Source organism: Tenrec ecaudatus, chromosome 1, assembly GCF_050624435.1.
Source record: "Tenrec ecaudatus isolate mTenEca1 chromosome 1, mTenEca1.hap1, whole genome shotgun sequence".
Taxonomy (NCBI): Eukaryota; Metazoa; Chordata; class Mammalia; order Afrosoricida; family Tenrecidae; genus Tenrec; species Tenrec ecaudatus.
The window spans coordinates 215,320,361-215,343,323 of NC_134530.1; the positions used below are offsets into that span (position 1 = coordinate 215,320,361).

General features: G+C 41.0%; 1 protein-coding gene across 1 annotated transcript in view; it reads left to right on the forward strand.

Annotated features, from left to right (window-relative positions):
* NEK7 (NIMA related kinase 7) overlaps positions 1 to 22,531 on the forward strand; it is a 182,121-nt gene extending 159,590 nt beyond the window's left edge. The window contains exons 9-10 of the mRNA XM_075528720.1: positions 930 to 1,043; positions 19,578 to 22,531. Of these exons, the coding sequence (XP_075384835.1) occupies positions 930 to 1,043; positions 19,578 to 19,688 (225 nt within the window). The 3' untranslated portion in view covers positions 19,689 to 22,531. The remainder of the gene's footprint in view (positions 1 to 929; positions 1,044 to 19,577) is intronic.
* Positions 22,532 to 22,963: the final 432 nt, after the last annotated feature.

The following is a 22,963-nucleotide window of genomic DNA, read 5'->3' on the forward strand; positions in this document are numbered from 1 at the left end:
AAACTTATTAGCACATGTAGAAAAGGGTGACTGACTCTGGGGCAGCCTCGCACTCCGTGTTGTATTCCTGCTGCTGCGGTTCAAAGATTTAGAAGGTTCCGAACAGGATGTGAACATTTTCAATTGAATTTTTTCGTTTGTAACCCTGCCTACCAGAGTACTTGCTTGCATTTTAAATGCCAAGTTAGAGCATTGTCTTAAAATAAATCTCAATTCAATAATGCCTTTTTAGAAAGTTGCATGCCATGTGTTCTGCATTTGAATAAGAAATATATATATCATTTGGATTCCCCAAAGTAGAAGCTCTGACATGTGATAGAGCTTTTTAGCATATTTGATGTTTTCAACAAATTACTAAAAGAAAAGAAGTTTGAATCTGCTGTAAACCATATTTGAGCGTCATTTATAATTGAATTGAGAAGACATTTTTTCCTCCAAATAAACTATGTTTATTAAATTGTTTCCTCCAAAAGTTACTCTAGGTAAAATACAGTGGAGTCCTTAAATGATTACCGGTTATAATTGAATTTTTACTTCAGTTTCATGTTTGCTGTATTTTGATTGTAGCTTACCTAAATTGTGCTGTGACATCTGTCAGTCACAAAATATGCTACTTACTCTTATGATACTCTTTATAAAAGAGCTTTACGCTATTTTGTGTTCTTTTGCTTAACATTATCATACATCGATATGTATATAAAGAAGTAATTGTATACTAACTATTTTCCTATATTAGGGAAACAAACTATGTAAGATTTTAGAACTTTATGAATAATTTTCAGAAAGGGGTCGTCATAAAAAATAAAGTAGCCTAGATAGCTTCATTTAAAGTATTTGTAGTGATTTTCTACCACAGTGTAATCTACTTTCTGCAATCACCTTTAAAGTTACCATGCCACTACATCCGTTTCATTGGGGACATTTTGCAGATGGCTGCACTGCAGAGCCCGTTCTACGGTGACAAAATGAACTTATACTCGCTGTGTAAGAAGATCGAGCAGTGTGACTACCCGCCCCTCCCTTCAGATCACTACTCAGAGGAAGTAAGTCCTTTTCCACTTCCTGTCTTCATCCGCTGTACATTTTGTGACATTTGCATTTTATTAAGAAATATTACTTTCTCTCGAAAGAGTAAATGGGTAGTTAGTCTAGGTGGCAGAAATCGCACTTTCCATTCTGTTTTCCTTCCGTGGCGGGAGACTGGCTGCTTAGCGTTGACTCTGCCATTCACAGTGTGGCGTGGAACCCAGCACAGCATGCGGTGTGAAACTGGCCCCTTCCTAGGGGTGATAGGGACAGTGGCTGGCTTTACAGCGCGCCGCACACAGCAAAGGGCAGAGCTAATGCTCGGACCCAGGCTCGAGGTAATCCGCATGTCTGTTGGCCCCTCTTACTAGGGGCACACTCCTCCTCCTCACGGTCTCAGACCACCAAACAACGTTAAGTTCCCTTTTTTGACAGACCTTCCATGTTTTCTAAGAACGGAAGCATACGTGTACATCTCTCAGCCACGTTGGCCTTCAACCTTACTCCTTCCGCTTTGCCCTCCCTCCTTTGATAATGTCCATCTCATCATCACCCCATGGCTACAGTCGAATTCCTGCAGGGAAACATTTTGACGTTGTCCTTGTAGACAACCTAAAAAGTAGACCGGATGGGACTGGGATTTTCAAGACTTTACCTCACTAAGATCTGAGTCTGAAGCCTTGCTTGTTTCAGTAACCCATTGAAATGAGTCATTTGTACTCTGTCGAATATCCCGCTTTCATTGAATAAAACATCTCCCATTGCAGCCTAATACCTCATGATTGTATGGAGATTGAAAGCGTCTATAGTATGCAGAACAGCACTGTCTCTCGGATCAGTGAAAACGTGTTCCCACAGCGCTCTGTGCGACACGCACACAGGGTCTCCACTGGGCCGGCTCTGGCTGGACTTAGGTAGGACCCCTCATCTTCTCCAAGGAGCATGGAAAAGAGCACATGAACAGCGTAAAAACAGTGATAATCTTCCGTTATTAGCTAGTCTCGTCCATATTTCTGTTGTGGACAGAATAGCATTTTCATGTAAGGAAAATTGAGTTGGTGTAATGCTATTCCAAATAACTTCAACACCTGAGTCCCACATGTAAAGCATATGTGGTCTGAGAACACAGTCAAATACCTTTTGTTGAGGGTGGTTTTGATACCGATAACCAATGATGCTGGGTGTTTTGGGTTTTGTTTTGTTTAATAGCATTTGTGCTCAGGTAATTAGAATAAACTCTTAGAAGGCAGTGATGATCATTTAGAAGCTTTATCTGTATTTGATGTCAATGCTATTATGTTAGCCATTTTTAATTACTATTTTGGGTCTCGACTATAAATATGGCATTTCACAAAACCAACTTCAGAACTGTGGGCCTGGAAATACAGCAGGGTGTGAACAATAATGCAAAACGATAGCAAGAGTGTCAGGGCTGTTCTTTGTTGTGTCATTCATGCCGTCTTCTTTTCTCCAGGAAGCGCATGAATATTTCACATATCTGCATCCTCATCCCCTATTCTTCTTGACTAATTTTCAGACTGTCTGAATTTGCATTTCACATGGTAGCTGATTAGGAGATGCCGAGTAGCGGCGAAGCCTCAGCAGGCGGTTACCATGGTGACCTTCAGCAGGATTTTAATGATGAGCCCACTAGTGGTTCGTTGAAGTCGGCCTGCCTGCAGGGCTACTTCACTGCAGCTAAGTGTGAAGTTGGATATGCGGATTCTCAGCCAAGGGGCAAATATCAAAGTCTGGCCCAGATAGAAGGTCTTAGAGTTGGGAAAGGAAAATAGATTCCACTTTTTACTCCACTCTGTATAGTTCCCAGCTTCGAAAAGAGGTATAAAGCAAAGCAAAACATGCTCTATTTTGCCTTTCAAAAAAAAAAAAAGACAGCACAATTCCTGATATTGGTAAAACTGTTGTTATGCCCTAGTAAACAGAAAGCTACACTATCTAGGTAAATATGAAAACTGGTTCTTGCTAAGGAGATGAGATATTAAAAATAATACCCCAACTCTAATAGAATGTATGCTACTTTCCTTGATTCAGTTATGTAGAAGAGTTCTTGGAACAAAAGCTTTGAAATGCAGATGTGCTAATAAATATTTTTATTGTTTAAGTAGGAAAGCAATTTGAGAAATAATTTTTGAGACTATTTGATAACAAAGCAAAAGAAATAAGGTGTGGTGCTGCCATGTTTTAGTTTTAAATAATTCTTTATATATACTTAAGTATATGTTCAAATATTTCTTTAGATCTTCTGAAAGTCCAGACTACCATGTAATTCAACAGCATGGCAAGTGATTGGAACAATACAAAGTAAAGTACCTGCAAAAGCTTTGCAAGAGTGTACTCTGAAGGAAGAGACCAGTTAAAGTGCTAATTTTATAGCTAAAACTGCAATACACACCGTAGCTATTAATAAACATTTTTAAGCAAAACCGTTTCCTACCAAAAGTATACTCGGAGCTTACCAAGCTGAGTTTGATTCTGTGACGTCTTTAGGGCTGCTGCCCAAAGAGGAGTTTAAAGGGACATGTCCTGAGAGTAGTAGCCGTCGGTTTGCCATCCAGCTTCAGTTGAGAGCTAGACATAGTTATTCCATCTAGAAAAGTTCAGTTTTATTTGGGATGTTTCTTGGGTTATTCTTAAACAGATACAATTAAGCATTAAAAGTTAAAAATGAGCAATGGCATTCTTTGGACAATTGTCACATCGTTCTTTTGAATGATGCTTGTATTATTTTGAGCATATGGCTAGGGTTCTAGATGGAAATACCTTCACACAGGTGCGTGGTTCTAGGGAATGGGTGCTGTGGGGCTTGCTGAACTGCTGTGTTGACGGCAGTTTTCCAGCAGTGATCTCATCCCTAGATAAAACTTGAACTGAAAAGAGAGATTTTCTCCTCAGACAAACTTAGATATCTCTGAGTTTAAATTACAATTAGGTGATTGTGGAATTATCACCAACGAAAGCAAGTATTATTGAACCTTGACTATGTATTATGATCTCAAAGGCTTCTGGTAATATGACCCTAGTTTGTCTCTCAAGATTCTCTTGATCACGTTTCATTCTCCTTGTGCTGGCTCTCCAAGTGCATGTTCCACTACAGCTTGGACATGATTGTCTCTTGCCTCTGAATCCCCTTTCTCCTGGGCTGCCTCACTCTCCAGGAAGTCTCACTGCATTATAATTACTTCTTTCCTGTGTAGCTCACCCTCCAGACTGTCAAACCCTGCTCCTGATGATCAGTAACTCTGCTTCTTATCTGGATGTCTTCAGGGCCTGGCACATTAAAAAGCGTTTAGTAATTAATTGATTGATGACTGGATGATTGACTGAGAGCAATGAGGGAATTAAAAAAAAAGGAGTGAGCCGATAAATGACAATTACTGATTAAGAGAAACTCCTCTGAAGAAAGCCCGTGGCCAGACAGACAGAAGATCATGATGACTGGCTTTCATTCATATGACCTCCTCTATGATTTTTTTTCTCATCTTACATTATAAACAAGCAGCTTCATTTATGGGATGTCTTAAATAAATCTTTACCTTTTTAGTTTCTGTATTTTATTTTCTTTAGAGACACTGGAGTCATCCAAACAAATTACACATTTACACTACGGTTCACTAAATCATCTCCTGAGACTCTTAAGTTATAAGAGGAAAGTTAATAGCTATACTAATAATTATTTTAAAAATTGTAAAGTGTGATTTTACACTGAATTGGTTATTTTTACCTGATTTATTAGACTCTGACCATTAACATTTACAGTATATACAATTTATCTCAATTTTTTTAGTCTTAAAAATTCCTAGCTTAAATAGAGAAGACACGAGAAAGGTTGAATAGAATTGTACTTCAGTGGTTGCTTTTAAAGTTTGAGCAGATAGGCTTAGAAGAAAGTTCTAAAAAGTTGAGTTCAGGGTTTGCAGATGAAAGTGAAAGATGTGCATTTGAGAATAAAGAACAAAGATGATCTTAGTTCGAGAAAATAGGGTGAGGAAAAATTAAATTGAAGACTTCAACACAATGCTTTGATAGACTAGTATAAGGATAGCCCCAAGTGTGCATTGTTGGCTGAATGGATAAGAAATTGTGGATCAACAAATTCCATACACACAATAGAACACTGTACAAAGTAGACTAGTAAGGATGAGCCCACGATAGAGCTAGAGGCCATCCGGCTGAGTGAAATAAGTCAATCACAAGAGGACAGATACTGCATGATGCCACTTTTGTACACAGTCAAGACTGTGTACCCCCACAGAAAGTAACATTCTTTGATGGGCCCCTGCAATGTCACTAGTCAGTCAACCAATCAAACCTACTGTCATAAAGTCGATTCCAATGCTGGTCACCCTGTGGGAAAGAGTGGGACTGTTCCTTCAGGTTTCTGAAGTGCAGTGTTTACAGGAACAGAAAGCCGCCTCTTTCTCATGTCCTTGGTGGGTTTGCACCGCTGACCTCACTGTCTGTGACCCCGTGCTTAACTCTCTGTATGGCCAGGGCTCCTAGCTGTATGGCAGTCCTGGTGCTGGGAAAATTGATACGCTCTAGGAGGGATTTCAGAAGAATTTGAACCAAGTAAATGTCACTGAAATCTGCGAAAGAATAAAGGACAACTACATCAAATAGTGTAAATACATAATTTTTCAACAATAATAGCAAGCAAAAAATATGTAATTGTTTACATAGGTAGTTATGTATGCTGTATGGATGTGGGAAAGTATATGGAAGTATATGAGCATGCACATGTAGGTATATTTGTAGACATATGTATATACATATATAAGTAGGTCTCTATATATTCGTGTATGCAATAAAGCACATGGGGCCTGGTGCGCAGTTACAAATACTTCTTAGACACACCCAAATACCTCATTAGATTGATTTACTGGGTTTGAAGGCTCAGGATAATGGTCTTGTGGGACAATTAGAATAATTGACATCATTTATAAAGATGCTGTGTTACATCCTAATTTGGGGAGTAGCATCCGGGGTCTTAAAGGCTTGTGAGTGGCTATCAGAGATATTAGTCTCTTTCCACTGAGAGCAAAGGAGAGTGAAGGAAAAACTAAAGGAAGAAATTAATCCACAGGGCTAATGGTCAGCGTGAAGCATGGGCTCTTTTAGCCTGAGGGCAGAGGAACGAGATGGTGCCATGCTACAAACCCTGCCATCCCTTACCAGGAGCAACAAAGCAGATACTACTTAGAATGAGAGAAAGATGTAGAACAAAATCCAAATTCATTCAAGGGACCAGGCTTGACTGACCAGACTAGGAAGCCTCTGAGACTTTCATTCTAAGACTTTCATTGTAAGCCACTCCCAAAGGTTACCTTTTAGCCAAAATGTACCATTGCCATTGAGTAGATTGTGAGTCATACCAACTCTGTAGGACAGGGTGGAACACCCCCCGCCCCAACCCCATCCCCTGTATTTCCAAGACTACAGGAGTAGAAAGGTCGCCTTCTCCAGTGGCTGGTGGTTTCAAACTGCTGACCGTGCAGGTAGCGCCCAAATCATAGCCATTACTAAAGAGTAACACCCTGGGAAATGTGCTCCTTTAAACAATCAATTACATGAGGCCAAAGGGTCAGCGTTGATATGAAAATCAAGATGAGAAGAACGCAAGGGGGAGAGTAGGAAAACCGAAGGACGGAAATGAGGTAGGCAGGGTAGAGATGACGAACTTGCTGACACGGGAGCGTAATCAATGTCATGGAAGTCTTTGTGTATGAATGGGAATCTAGTTTGCTGTGTAAAAGTCCACGTAAGGCACAAGATACTGAAGAAAAAACAATGCTCCAAGTGAAAAAAAAAGAAACATAAGCATCTATAAAACATTGCAGAAGTGAATGAAACCTTTTTTAACGAGGTGGGTTGTGCTAGCATGGTGGTGTTTGTTGATCTGAATTGGTTGAATTGAGGCTTAGTGGTAATTTAAACTTGTGGTAGGAGAGTAAATCAAAGATTACTGTCACAAATCACTGAAACCTCTATTAAACAAAACTACCCCAATGAGGAGCTGCTGTTTCTGGACACATCCTCTGTACTTCCAAAGACAGTGTTTCCATCTCTAATCTTTCCCCCAATCTTTCTGCCCCTTTGCATTTAGACAGCGTCAGAACAGCAGTTTCGACACCTCAAGGGATGCAAGTTATCTTCCTTGAGATGTTCTTTGAGTTTGAGGTACAGAAAGGAACCTGAAGAGGCGAGATCAGGGCCACTGGCTAGATGGACTTTGGTCGCCCATTGAAGTTCCTCGTGGAGAGCCGTCTCTCCTCCAGGAATTAGCAGGTGCATTGCCCTGATGGAAAGCAATTCCTTTGTACTACTTTCCTGGCCTTTTTCTCATCAGTGCAGTTTGAATTTTCTTGAAAAACTTATGTTTAACTCTCCTTCGTAATTGGCTAGGGTCTTTTGGGGACAGTCTATCAAGATTACCCTTTTGGAATTCCAGAAAATAGTCACCATTACCTCTAAGCGGACCTCTGTCTTGAAAGTAACTGGCCCAGCAGATTCCATTAAAAGCGGGCTCTCCACTCATGAAGAGCTACAGTCTCGATAACTCACAGGGACAGTTCTGCGGTGTCCTCTAGGATCAGTATGAGTCAGCAGGGACTCGATGGCAGAGAAGCAGAGTTATCCAGGGAGGCATCCTGATGTGGTAAGGCAAGCGTGTTACTGAGAGAACGTGTGTACTGGTATCCACTGATCACAGAGTCCATTTAAAACACATTTTGTGTGGAGTAAGCCAGTAAGTTAAAAACCATCATTTTAATTAATCCATGTCACAACGTTCCTATTAAAGGAAGAAGGGCAGTGGCATTGTTCCCTTTTTACATTTGAACTGATAAACCCCAGATAGTGTTAAACAGATACCCAGCTCCAGGGTGCCTCCAGCCTGCCAGCATCCTCTGTTCCAGCTACAAGACCACACATCCCTGGAGTCAACTCTCAGGGGTATTTTTGAGTCAGCATTTTGTGACTTAGCAGCTCCTTCTTTCTCTCATCTTTATTCTTACCCTTTGGCCACCAGGCTTATCTGGAATCTCCTTTTCCAGAGGGGAGAGGCAAGATCAGGCATTTGCTCAGAGCACTCCGCTGGCTTGGGCAACTCGTGACCCGTGTGAGCTGGAAAGGAGAGAATGAGGGTACAGTTTGCTGAAGACGTGGATTGGTCTTACGCCGAGAGTACATACAAGCTACTGCATATCCTTCGAGGGAGATGCCCCGGGTGGCTTATACTAAAGAAGTGATAAGGTGGCCCAGGACTTTCCACAGGGTCCACATTAAGGAAAAGGAAACACTGAATGAAAACTTCACAAACATACCTGGTATGTTTCAGACCTGGTATTGACAAACATCTCTGGTTTATTGTCAAATTCAGAGTAGGTCCAAAGCAACTTTTTAAGAAAGTCGAGCGAGTTAACAAAAAACATGAACATTGTTTTGGGTCATAAAATGGTTGTTTTATCTAAATAAGAGAAAATAAGATGACAGTGTCAGGTATAGATTATTTTTACATGTCTTCTTAATTTAAACTAAATTTATTTATTTATCTGAACAACCTAAATTTATCTACTTTTCAAAAATTCTTTTTGTCCCCAAAACAACGATGCTGGAAATGTGTATACAGTTGGGAAAGCACTGCCTGGCTATCCCATTAAACTCTTTCTGGAAGAGCCAAAAATGAAAGAAGAAAAAGCCTTCCTCGCCCGCTCTGCTTTCCACTCCTCTCACGTGAAGATATGTGAATTCTCTGAAGTTGTTACTGGAAATTAGCCAGTGTGGTTTATATTGGTGCTATAATATTCTTCATCATGCATCATCTCTAGAATATGCCAATGAGAGACACATTGAGGACAAATAATGTCTAAAGACATATATATAGTGTGTGTATATATATATAGATACATACACATATACACACACATATCCCTGTAACTATACATCTCATATCAACCCTATAGGACAGAGTAAAAATGCCCTTCTGGGTAGCTATGAATAGGAATCAACTCATTGGCAGTGAGTTTGGTTTTTTATTTTGGTCACTCATCAGATGCTGAGAGAATATTTGACTATAAAATATAATAAAATATGTTTAATAATATTAACATAGTTTCAAATTCTTAAAAGCATGTCATTTCTTTCGTAAAGGGGTTTTAGTAAGGTTGCTATCCTTACCATTTTGGCCATCTATTGACCTTACTAAAAGTTGCCTTATAAAGTTATATCTTCACGCCTGAATGCTCCCCCACGCACGCACTTTTAAAAAATATGTGTAAGCAGTCCTTTGTTCAACTGTGCTCATAAAGTGACACTGGGGACTTGTTCCGGAAGGAAGGGACCCCAGAACGGTGTCCTGTATTTCACAGAGTCTGTGGGAATCCGTCAAACTGTTCTGTAAGTCTGCCACACTGTTCCAGCCACCGGCTGAGCCCCAGTTGTGAACCCTGGCCATTACATTTCCTGAGAGCTGCACAAAATTACTTTTACCCCACTTTCCCTCTACCCCTGTGCCAATCACTAGCCATACTTGGGTGTACATGTTGGATGCGCCTAATCATTTTGTATAAACATCGAAAGCTCAGGATTCGAGTATAGTTTAGTGCCTTACACCCACTTTAGGGTGCTAAAATGTGTCCTTGGGTAGATGGAAACTGGGTATGTCTGGGAGGCTGCTATAACGTAATTGGTCTCAGAGGGATTAAGATGGGGGTGAAAAAGAAACAGTACCAATAACACAAGTCTTCATTATTCTATTGAGGATTGTGTTAGGGACCGGAAGTTATCCTGTGCAAAGCGCCCTATTGTTATCACTGGTGCGTGAGGGAACTTGACGCGTCATCGGGTTACCGCCCTTACAACAACGACTGGTAACACGCTCCTCCTTTGACTGTTGCTTCTGCCCACGGATCTGCTTTGATACTCCTTTTAAAAATACCTACATGAAAATACATCAGTATGCTTTTCCACGTCATTGGAAACAAACACTAATTTCCATATGGTTTTAGAGTTTCGTTATCTGTTAGAAATATATAGAGGGCCATCATAGTGCTTTCTATATTGCTTTGAAATGCTCAAATTAAAGTTCTTTTTTCCCTTTTCTGATTTTTAAAGGTTTTTGTATATTAAGACCTTTATTTTTACCATCTTGTATAAAAAAATTGCTAAAGGCAGCAAAGCACACATTTCTTAGCACTGTGTGAAGCAATGCAAAACCTAAGTGTGTTTTCGAGGTGTAACCTTGGATTGCCTGTTTATTTATTTTAGTTTTTATTTTTGATATTATAATGTCCACTGACTTTGAAATTGATCCTGTAAGTTAAAGAAATAAAAGGAAAGCAATATTTTCGTGTGAATGGTTGCCTTTTGATATTATAGAAATTGAGTTCTCCCAGGAATATACATATATATGATTTAAAAATGTCATTATGCCTACATATTTTGTCATCGAGCACAGTTTATAACCTGATGCTTTAAAATATCATGAAGCCTTGGATAAATACTGTGAGGAATTTCAAAGAATCTTTCTCTTAATTACCTCCTCCCTGAAGGTCACTGCAGTGGTTCTCAACCTTCCTAATGCCGCGACCCTTTCATACACTTCCCCATGTTGTGGTAACCCCCCCCAACCATAAAATTATTCTCATTGCTACTTCATAACTGTAATTTTGGTACTGTTATGAATCGGGCGATCCCTGTGAAAGGGTCATTCAACCCCCAAAGGGGTCACGACCCACAGGTTGAGAACTGCTGTTTTATAGGAACTTTATTATAAGACTCCCATGGAGTAAAATTTCTCTTAAGTTAATTTTATCACTTTGATTGAGATGTATCTGGCTGATTGCAAATTTGGAATCATCATTTCTCTATAATTAGTATAAGGAAATTGCCCCATATTCAAATTCACATTCATTTGGAGGGAGTTACTGTCACTTTAATGGATGAGACAGATTAGAGACAGCATTGAAAGCATAACGTTGTTGTTAGGTGTTGTCAGCGTGACTCATAGTGGCTCTGTCGATCCCTTTGCACACCAGAACCCCGGTTGGCTCCTGTGCCGTGTTTGAGCTCTCTGCTGCAGTAAGTGTCCCACAGGGTTCCACAGTCGGCACTTTCACGACGTGGATGTCACTGTTCAGCAGCAGTCCTCATGGAGGAAGTAGGCCTAGATCTCCTCTTGAGATTTGCGGAACTCGGGAGGATTTTTTTTAGGTTGTTACTTGTTATTTGATCAGTGTTAGAATCCAAACCCATGGATCTTTAGAAACCAGATGAAGTGGTGTCAGAGGTAATATTCCTTTAGAATCAGACAACCTAGTAACCCTGCATGTCTCTCTGGAAGGTGAGCAGAGGTGGCATGGGGGGCCCAGCAGAAGCAGGCAGGCTGTTTGTTCCTGGGCCCGCCTACCCATGTGCATGCGCGCCAAAACCCATGCTTCAGTTCACGTCCAGCCTCTGGTCCATCTCACCCTTCTGACCTTAGGGAAGCCACTCCTCTAGCAGGGGTCCTCAAACTTTTTAAACAGGGGGGCCAGTTCACTGTCCCTCAGACCTGTTGGAGGGCCAGACTGTAGTTTAAAGAAAAACTATGAACAAATTCCTGTGCACACTGCACATATCTTATTTTGAAGTAAACAAAATGGGGCAAAAACACCCGGCGGGCCAGATAAATGTCCTCGGTGGGCCGCCTGTGGCCCAAGATCAGTAGTTTGAGGATGCCTGCCGGGGTATTGTTCAGCCCATGGAGCCGTTAAGAGTGAATAGATGACATCATGTGAAAATACACGGAATGTGCCAGATGCAGAGTTTAAACGTAAGATTTTTTTAAAGACTCCCCCCTGCCATGGCGTCTCTTCCAGAGGCCTTGTCCAGGGTCTTGGAGGCCTTGTAGGTCTTTCCTGGAGTGGGCAGCCTGAGTTTTCTCTCACGGAGCAGTTGGTAGGTTTGAACCACCAACCAATAGCCAGTAGACTATTGCATTGATCTGCCCCTGCCCGACAAGTCTATTCAGGTGTGTCAAGGCTTATGTAAATTCCTTTCATATAATTTTTAATACCTCCCTTTCCAAAACATAAAATTTAAAACAAACTATATAATCTACAGATTATTAGGCTAGATGTTGTTGTAGTGAGGTGCCATTGAGTTGGTTCTGACTCACGGTGACCCGTCCGTCCTGTGCCATCCTCCCAGTTGTCACTCCATCTTGACGGCGGCCTTCCTCTTTTTCAGTGCCTCTCTCCTTTACCAAGCACGGGGCCCTTCTTACATAGAGCTATAGAGACATAGAAGGCCAAATGCAAACCCAAGAATAGATGGAGGTGTCTCAATACAAGGCCACTTCAGAAAGCCCTGGGGGCAATGGGCTGGGAAGATACTGGACTGCTCCTCACCGTGTTTGAAGCCCACCTGCTGTACCTCATCCTAATGGCCACAGAGTCGTATGTTCAAACTTCTCGTGTGCTGCTTGCTTTCTTTCTGACTCCAAACAAAGGAAAATATAGTGAGGAAATGCTTTCTGTCTTTAAAGAGGAAGCATTAGTTCTTTGAAGAAGGAGAAATGTCCCCTTCGTACTAAATTACGAAAGAAATAGCACACATAGAAACAGGAGAATGATGTTATCAAGCAGTGTCTTCAATGGGAACTTTATAGCACCATCTCCGTAATGTCGTTGAAAGTCAAAAGCAGACAGTAGGACACCTTTTGGAAAGATGATTTAGTAGTGGGATAAACGAATGTGCTTCTGGTGATCTAATTTGATTTAAAGGGTAGAATATCGATTATCCAAAGAAGTAAAGATGAATTCTGACCCTCCTAGTGTGTTCCCTGAACTATAATTCTCTTAGTACGAGTTTGATGGGAGCCCTGTGTCCCACAATTCAAGGCTGTGTACTCTTGATGGAGACCTGGGATGCTGGAATTGTTGCATAAGCAGGGAACACAATGACAGCAGGTTCCCCAGGTGACGCCAGACCATCCTCTGAGTGGAATTAAGAACCTGGAGATGTTACTTTCTCAATTGTTATTATAACCACCTTATAACTGATATTTCCAGCTAATACCTAGTAAGTTATATCTTCTGGTTGGAACACAGATAACATCTGACGCCAAGTCACGTCCTGTTACAGTGGTAATGATTTGAAATGTAACTAACATTTAGGTAGTGTGGCGCTGTGGATTAGGCATTGGGTTCTAACTGCAAGATCAGTGGTTCAAACCCACGAAAGCTGAGATTTACAGTAAAATCTTCTAATAAAGATTTACAGTCCCAGAAGCCCTGTATAGGGTTGCGTTGGTTGGAATTAACTCGATATAGTGAATTTGTTTTCCTTCCTCCTTTGCCTCAACACAAGAGCAAGGGACGCTCCGAGCTTTGAAGGTATTGCAACTCCTCCCATGTGACTGACTTCTGTTAGTGATAGTACTTCCCTTTCAGATGCCTAAGTCGTCCTGATGAACAATGTATCTCACCTGCAATCCCGTTGTTGTTGCTGTGGCTGTTAGGCCCAGCCCAGCACCATCCTCATAATTGCTAAGTGGGAGCTCACTGCTGCAGCCACTGTGTTAATCCATCACGTTGAGGGTCCCCCTGTTTTTCCCTGACTCTTTACCAAACATGATGTCCTTGCCCAGGGCCTGGCCCCTCCTAGTAACATGTCCAAAGTTTGTGAAGCAAACTCTCACCACCTTTGCTTTTAAGGAGCATTTTAGCTGTACTTCTTATCTAGTTATTCATTCACTCATTCATTCAACTATTCATTTATGTATTCGTCTATTTATTTAGATCATTTTATTGGGGGCTCGTACAACTCATATCACAATCCAGACATCCATCCATTGTGTCAAGGACATTTGTTGATTTGTTGCCATCATCAGTCTCACTTTCTACTTGAGCCCTTGGTATCATCTCCTCATTTTTTTCCCCTCCCACCCGTCCCCCGGCCCTCATGAACCCTTGATAATTTATAAATTATTATTATTTTGTCATGTCTTGCACTGTCTGACGTCTCCCTTTAAAACCTTTTCTGTTGTCCGTCCCCCCAGGGAGGAGGTTATATGTAGATCCTTGTGATCCATTCCCTCTTTCTACCCCACCTTCCACTTATCCTCCTGGTACTGCTACTCTCCTTATTGATCCTGAGGGTTTATCTACCCTGGATTCCCTGTTTCCAGTTCTTATCTATACCAGTGTATGTCCTCTGTCTAGCCAGATTTATAAGGTAGAATTGGGATAATGATAGGGGAGGGGAGGAAGCATTAAAGAACTAGAGAAAAGTTGTATGTTTCACAGTTGCTACATTGCACCCTGACTGGCTCATCTCCTCCTTGCGACCCTTCTGTAAGGGGATGTCCAGTTTCCTACAGATGGGCGTTGGGTCCTCACTCTGAACTCCCCCTCATTCAGAATGATAAGATTTTTTGTTCTTTGATGCCTGATACCTGATCCCATTGACACCTCGTTATCACATAGACTGGTGTGCTTCTTCCATGTGGGCTTTCTTGCTTCTCAGCTAGATGGCCGCTTGTTTACCTTCAAGCCTTTAAGACCCCAGATGCTATATCTTTTCATAGCCGAGCACCATCAGTTTTCTTCACCACACTTGCTTATGCACCCATTTTGTCTACAGTGATCATGTTGGGAAGGTGAGCGTCATGGAATGCCAGTTTAATTGAACAAAGTGTTCTTGTGTTGAGGGAGTACTTGAGTAGAAGCCATATGTCCATCTGCTACCTTAATACTAAACCTATAAGTATATGCACATAAATATATTTCCCCATCCTCATATATAAATATATTTACATATGTACATATCTGTATTTAGACCTCTGTAAATGACCTTTGCCTCCTAGTTCTTTCCTCTATTTCCTTTTACTTTCCTCTTGCCCCACTATCATGTTCAGCCTTCATTTGGGTTTCAGTAATTCCTCTCCATTACATTGCCCTTGATCAAGCCCTACCAGGCGACCTACACCCTCCTTGCCTTCGCTTTTGGATGACTTGTTGTTCTCTTGTGCCTGGGGTTTTTAGCATCCACTTCTTTCCCCCATGCCACCACCCCCCCTTCAGTCCCATTGTTTTCTCCTCCAGATTGTTTATCCTGCCTATCTTATCTAGCTATACCTGCAGAGATAATAATATGCACACACACACAAAAAAAGGACAAAGCAACAAAAGAAAAACAAACAACAAAAAGACAATGACCAAAAAAAAAAAAAGGCTGTAAATAGCTCAAGGTCTATTTGTTGACCTTTAGGAGTGTTTTCAGGTGAGTCTGATGGGGTGCCACACCTTGGCCCCAAAGTCTATTTTTGGTGCTCCCTTGGAGCTTCCTGGCTCTGCTCCCCTTGCTGTTCTTTTGTGCACCCTAAGTCTGTTGCCTCGGTGTGGTGGGGTCAGATCAGGTACAACTCCCGCAACAAGAGCTCCAGTGTTGTCCCCCATTGGGCAATGGGTCAGTTAGGGATGTCGTGTCTCATAGTGGGCTGGCCATGTGGTGCTCTCTGTGCATTGGCTGCTCTGAGCAGAGCTGTACTTCTAAAAAGACAGATTTATTTGCTTGTTCTTCTGATAATCTTCTGATAAATATTCTTTACCAACACCATCATTCAAATGCATCCTTTTTTCTGTATTCCTTATTCGTTGTTCAACTTTCATATGCATATGAGAAGACTGAAAATCCCATGGCTTGGGCCAAGTGCACCTTAGTCTTCAAAGTGACATTCTTGCTTTTCAATACTGTAACGAGAACTGTGCAGCTGATTTGTCCAATGGGCGGATTGCTGATCCAAGCAAAATGCAATTTTTGACAGTTTCAGATGTTTTCCTTTTATAATGATGTTTATTGATTCAGTCATATGGATTGTGGTTTTCTTTACATTTTCTTTACATATGAGACTGCAAAGTTCCTGAGTTGTAATCTAGACTGAAAAGGGCAGGCCTTGATCCTCATCAGCAGGTGCTTCAAAGTTCTCCTCCCTTTTAGCAAGCAAGGTTGTGTCATCTGCATATTGTAGGTTGTTAATAAGCCTAGACGTTAACTGCCTGTTCTGTTGATGTTGTCCTCTTCTTGCTCCATCTGAGATTGTACCAAGAATATAGATACGGAAACACAGCTCTGTCTCACCCTCCCAGTGTAAATACTGATATCCGTTGCCTATCTGAAGTGTATCTAAACTCCCTTCTTTTATTTAGCTGTAGCTTATTTAATCCTTTGCTCCTCACTCATTCCGATGTACTTATTATCTTCTCACAACTCATGCTGTCTTTCGCCAGCCACCTTTTGTTCATTTTGTTCCCTCTGTGTAGGATACTTTCCATGACTGTATATAAAAATTCTGTTTGTGCTTTGGGCTCAGCTCAAGTGCCAGCTGCACACAACCTGCCTTTCTCCTTCAGCCCAGTGTTGCACACTAATTCTTTCAGTCATTCAGCAACCGCTAACTGCCCATCCTCTGTTCATACTCTATGTCTTGTAGTTTGGTAGGAGAGCACGGACATTGAAAGAAGTGCCATAAATTGTTAAAGGCCCTTTCATAAAAACAATATGTGAACACTACAGTGAAGCCCAAGTGTAAAGTTGTGCGTTCTACCTGGGAACAGAGTATGTAGGAAAGGTGTTGGAGAAGAGGTGTGCTTTGAGAAAATAGGTAACAATTAGATCAGCAGGAGATTAGGGATGGAGAGAGACACTGTAAGCAGAGAAACATTGTAATACAGATGTGAGGGCATAAAACAGCCTGGTGAGCATAGAACTATAAGTATCTCCTTTAGCTGAACTATTGGTTGAGACTAGGTGAGAGGGCTTGAGGCATAAATATTAGGCTACAAAGCTGCTAGGCAGGAGCTAGAGATTTAGAAGCTCATAAGTGAGAGGGCTTACCCTAGACTTTGGTAAGAAGTCATGGAAATACCTAAATTGAAGCATGGGTGTGTAGACAATGCTCAAGAAGTTGGAAGAAAATGAGCTAAAGTGATTACGGTGATTGGAAGACAATTTAAATGAATATAGTGTTTTTCCTCAAACGTTTGAAGTCTGTTCATATTTATTGAGAGCTAACTTGTCCCAGATACTAGATATAAAAGTCTTCAGATAGTGGAAGAGATCCCTGTGGTGTAATTGAAAACAGAAGAAAGAATACTCTTTTTCTGACACTAGAAACATGGAAATGAGAAAGCTCAGCTATAGATAAGTATGACCGTGTTGCAGCAGAATATTGAGGACTCCTAAGTTGCATAGTCGCCTGTCAGTTAGTCATGCTTGGTGATGCTGTGATGGTAGAAGCTGTCCTTGTGATGCGGGAAGTTAATTCCGCTGGTATGTCAAATTCAGTACCAGTGGTCATCTAGGTAAACAAGTTTCAGAGGAATTTCTAGATTAAGACCCTCTCAAGCAAGACCTGGCGATCTACTTGTGGTGGGGGCATGGGCCGGGCACTGAGTGAATGGACCAGTGACAGCCTTATGAACAGCTGTGGGACCCTGGCTGAGCTGGTGTTAGGGGAGCCTGATAGCAGGCTCCTCAGCTTGCAGCCTCTCAGAGTATTCAAAATTGAGGCACGGTCAGTGCGGGAATGGAGGAAAGCTTTCGGCACCGTTGTTGATCTATGCAGCAAGACCCAACATTTGAGATGAAACCTCCGTAAATGTGGAGTATATGACGTATGAGTCTAGTTAAATTGGAAGTGGTCAAAAGTATAATGGAATGCATAAAGATTGATATCCTTGTGAGCTGAAGTGGAATAGATGGACCACTTTGAATAAAAAACCCTGTCATCTTCTGCACCGGGAGCAGCACATTGAAAAGACATGGCGTCTCAGTCACCACACGGTCATCCTTTCTCACCATTTTTTGTTCCTAACAAAACAGATGACAGCTGTGTGGCCTATTAGAACACATTTATCTTTTTAACAAAAATATAAGGATAAATACTTACCCTGGTGGGGTTTTTTTTCTTTCCTGTTGCATGTTAAAAATGTAGGGCTTATATTTTTTTATTGGTAAAATGCCAGCCTCTTTTTTTACATAAATTTCTTTTAGATCACTATTAAAAATGACTGTGTATACTGTACTCCTTACCAGTTTTTAATCTTTTTTTGCTCTTTTGTAGCGAATATGTGCTGAAACGTCCCAGCCTTCTCAGTGCATGTCACATTATAATCCAACATTGCTGAATTTCTGAGCATGAGGAAATTGAACTTCTTCCTGCTAGGACCATATACCATACATACTCGAGTATAAGCCAACCTGAACATCAGCCAAGGCACCTAACTTTACCACAAAAACTGCATTAAAAATGTGCTGAAAAACTCAGCTTACACACAAGTATATACGGTACTTTAAGGGATTGGACCTAGAGGAGTCTGTCTGAGAGAGCTGCTTAGTAGAGAAATAAGCTCTAAACAGAGACTTACCTAAGGGCACAGGGCTGTAAGGGTCCTGAGCAAGACTGGTTTCCACGTACAAGGCTGTCTCCTCACAAGACCCTGACCCCTTGTCTGTCAGACTTCTTCCGGAATGACATTCCCCCCTGACATCAGCCTTTCTCACAGCACAGCCTCCAGATTCCAGCTCATACATTTTATCACCCCAACTATTTCTTCTGGTTCAAAACTATTTTCTTGGAGATGTTGAAGGCTATAAATAAATTATTGTAATTTGATTTTTTTGCTAAGTGCTTCTATGTGAATGCTGGCCGGAAGGAACTAGCGCACATTTACAAGATGTCTAAATTATTCCTAGAGGCAGACTTGGATGGTCCACCCCTTGCTTTGGGTTATTGTTGATGAGGGATCACATGCAGGGTTTGAAGGCATACTTCCTGCACTGACGGCACATATGATTCAGCCCGGAACCCTGTCTGCTTCCACTCAGTGCTTCTAGAACTATACAGGATAGGCGTTTCTGTCGATTTACTGAGATGGGCTTTTGTTGTGTGATGTAAGTGAGTAAAGTGAAGACATTGATACTACCTCACACAGCTGAGGATTAGAGGAAAATTAATGATAACCCCCTGAGCGTGCACTGTTCTTAGAAAACGCTTTCACATAGATTTGTATAATGTGGTTAGCAATAAGTTTACATGGTAACAACCTATCCTACTTACCCTTTTTATATTTAGATAGCAAGCATGGGAAAGTAATAATGAAATCTGCAACTGAAAATCAAGACTGGTGGTTTTTTTTTCAGGTCCTAAAAATGCAAGCACATCTGCAATCATTTGGAGCCTGGTGGTTACCAACTCGTTGTTTTAGGGGCTCGTATTTTCTACTTAAACGTCTCTGAAATACGCTGGCTTCTGTTTGACAGCCTCTGATTATGAGAACATGTCTTGCTTGACATGAACCCTCTCCAATGACTATACTTCTGAGAGTTGTGACCAGTCGCAAAATCATGTGTGGCAGTTTTTCCTATTGCAGTCTATTGCAGAATAGACCAGAAATCTGTTTTTCTATAGCCGTTCAGAATTTCTTCTGTTTTCAATAACTGACATGGTTTTCTGAAGCACGTGGTGGTGATTTCCTCTCTCGTTCCAGCTCCGACAGCTAGTTAATGTGTGCATCAACCCGGATCCGGAGAAGCGACCAGACATCACCTACGTGTACGATGTGGCAAAGCGGATGCACGCGTGCACCACGAGCAGCTAGATGCACAGAGGATCATGGAGAGCATAACCAAAATAATTTAAAGTATTTTTCGTGCAAATCATACCTCCCCGTGTCTGTCTGGGTGTTAAGATTAATATTTCAGAGCTGACGTACTTTGAATCCTTAACCAGTTTTCATAGAAGCTTCATTTTGTACCAGTGTGAACGTCCTCCATACTCACCCCAAATGATTTAGGAAGAGTCAACTAGGAGATTATATACAACATGATGGTTGTTAACAGCTAACAGGCTTTTAACATTATTTGGCTATTTCTGTCATGGCATTGTGTTCAGGTAGCCTCTTGGTGCCAAATATGGACCGTGCAGTGTGGCGCACCTCAGAATAGACCCACAGCCTGAGGGAAAGTATGGGAACATGGAGGGGTGTGCTGTTCCCTTCGGGATGGTCATTGGAGATGGACGCAATGGTGAACTCCCGTGATTTCTTTTCAAAAGTTTGGAGTATGTGTTTTAGTCCTTCTCAGTGTAGATTTCTAATGTAATTCTTAAGATAATGGTAGACATAAAATATCCGAGTTTTAAATTCAAAAATTCTTAGCTTATACATTCAGAATGCAACTGATAAATGTGAAAAAGTTTGGGGGCAAAATGTGAGTCAGACACTGAAGAGCTGCTTGTTTTTGTTGTACTGTCTCTGGTGTTCCCTTTGCAGCAATGGTATAAATGAATCCATTTGAAAAATGGTTAAGGATTTGTTTGGCTGGTCTGAGAGTCATGTTTTAAAGTTGCACATTGCCCAAGACTTTTGTGTGTGTGTGTTTTTATTATTGTTTGTACATTTGAGAGGAAAAAAGATGTGCCTTTGAGTAATCTTGCAGTACTATAATTTCTTTATAAGTTTAAATGCATTTAAATTCATAATTGTACACTATAGTGTAAGCATATGTTTTTATTCATAGATTTTATTGAAGTTCTGATTGATCCCCTTCAGAAATTTTTTTTTATATTCTACAACTTACTTTCTTATTTATATTGTGTGTCCAGTTTATCCATTAATGTTGCAGATGTTTTGAGAACATAAGGCAGTTATAAAAGACGCTTCATATACCAATACCGTTCCAGAATTGGAAACCTTTTTTGGCTTTTTAAAATGTAGGCCACCCTGTCTGAGTGCACATTTTGTCTTGTCAGAGAGGAAACAAGGGTGTATGCAGCTCTGTACCATGAATGTTGATACAGTTTCCATTCACTTGAAAAGACTATAATATTAGAATATGTGTAAAGAAATGAAAACTGGCCATTGCCGGGGCCAGATTTTTTTATGGGATTGACATTTCTGTTGAGAAGCGTTTCAGCAAAGTGCTGTACTAGGGCACAAAGATGGCAGAGACGATGGCGCTTCCTTAGGTTTGAGGAAGTCATGGAGCCGCTCATCATCCTGAGCATCTTCAGTTGAGGGGTGAGGGACGAGTTCCTCACAGAAGCAGAAGTCAAAGGCACTGTTACAGGACGTGGTGCCGCCGTCCTGGGGGCCAGTTTCCCCAGCTACCGGGAAACCTGTGTTCACAGATGTCGACCCTCCTCTCTGGCCAAGAGAACTGCTGATTTTGTTCTTTTTCAGAGAAGTGTTTTCTTTACAAATCATTTGAGTACCTTCAAGTCAGTTGCCATTTTACATCTTTGGTATAAAGGGCCAAAAAAGTGTAAATTCATCTTTTTTCATTTTCTTTATCATTTTAATCCCTTAGGGATAGTTTTTGAAGGGGATTTTACCCTGGGTTAGGCAAAAACTGGCTGGTCCTTTCTCTGATGGCTGAATGGAATGCGTTCTGCTCCCAGCTGTGGGGAAGCTTGGCCTTTACCTTGAGCATGCACGTGGCTCTCTCCCGGAGGGTGAATACAATTGTTCCTGGGTTTTGTTGACCATTAGTGTTCATTTTAATGTTATAAAACTAATTGGGATAAAATGTCTTTTCTAGAAAGAGGTTCCCGCCTTTTTTTTCTTGCCGCCTTTTAGAAATGCATAGATCTAAAATTCATTAGCTTAAGTACCCCCAGTGCCTTTTAAGCTTTTCTTTTTAGTCAGTCTGTCTGCGGGAAGGAAATGGCTGGGCAGAATTGAGTGATCAAAGAAACCCCTTATCATTTCCTACATGCCGAAGCGTTTTGTTTGGGATTTTTAATGTAAGTGTTCGTAGGTTTTTCTGATAACGAAACCACTGTGTAAAAACCCAGGTTCGATTTTGAAGAGGATCGTTGCAAAGAATTATGAAGATGATGAGGAGTTGTAATTTGTGTAATTACCCATATAATATTCTCTTTATATTTCTGTTTCTAAATAAATGTTTTCTGGATTACGTTGAAACATGTGGACTGATCTGGCAGACGGCGAAAATGCAAGGTACAACTGATTCTAAACCTGATGCTGACATTGGTACCCGTTACCCAGAGGAGCTGCAGGGTGACTTTGCTCCATACAGGGAGGTTTAGGGACAGTAGGTTGCTCTAGGACGAACGTGCTCAGCAATGTGCGATGATTGTCAACCTAGTACGACAGCACAGCTGCTTCCTGACTGCTCTCCGCTCTCCTCTTGTCTATTCCAAAGCACCTCTCTGTCTCAGGTGTTGCTGTTAGTACTTACCATGATATTTATTGTAACCAAAACGTTATTCACATTCAATGTTTATCTTTAAGATGAATGTATTATGTTTGTAAGCCACAAATGCATAATTATCCTATGCCTCATATTTCAATAGTACTGTAATATGGACTTCTTTGTGAAATACCTTTATTTTGTTATGCTTTAAATACACATACTAAAAAGATTCTGTTACTAGCCTTGAAAAATTGTACAATATCATAATATAAATAAAAATATAAACATATAAATGACTACAATAAGGTTTCGATGTTTCTGTGGCCTTTTTTTCTCTTTTCTTCTTCGTTTCTAAGATGCACCATTGTGGGTATCCCTGAGCCACTTAACAAAGTTCTTATTTATTCCCCTAACTGCCATTTTGGAGAAACCTAAGAGCAATACAATGCAGATATCTTTAGAGGTAGATTACCAGGCCTTTCTTCCTTGGGACCCCTGGATGGAGTCAAGTCTCCACCATTTAAGTTAGTCGCTAAGTGGGTAACAGTTTACCACCCAGAGGCTCCAGGCATGTAATAAGTTATCTGATTTCTCTAGTCCTCCACTTAACCCGTTTGTAAGACAGTTATATGACTCCTTGACTCCACAAGAGAATGAAATTACCACGCATTTTCCAAAGCCACAGTGCAGTGTCTGGCCCCAGTGACTGCCTAATAAA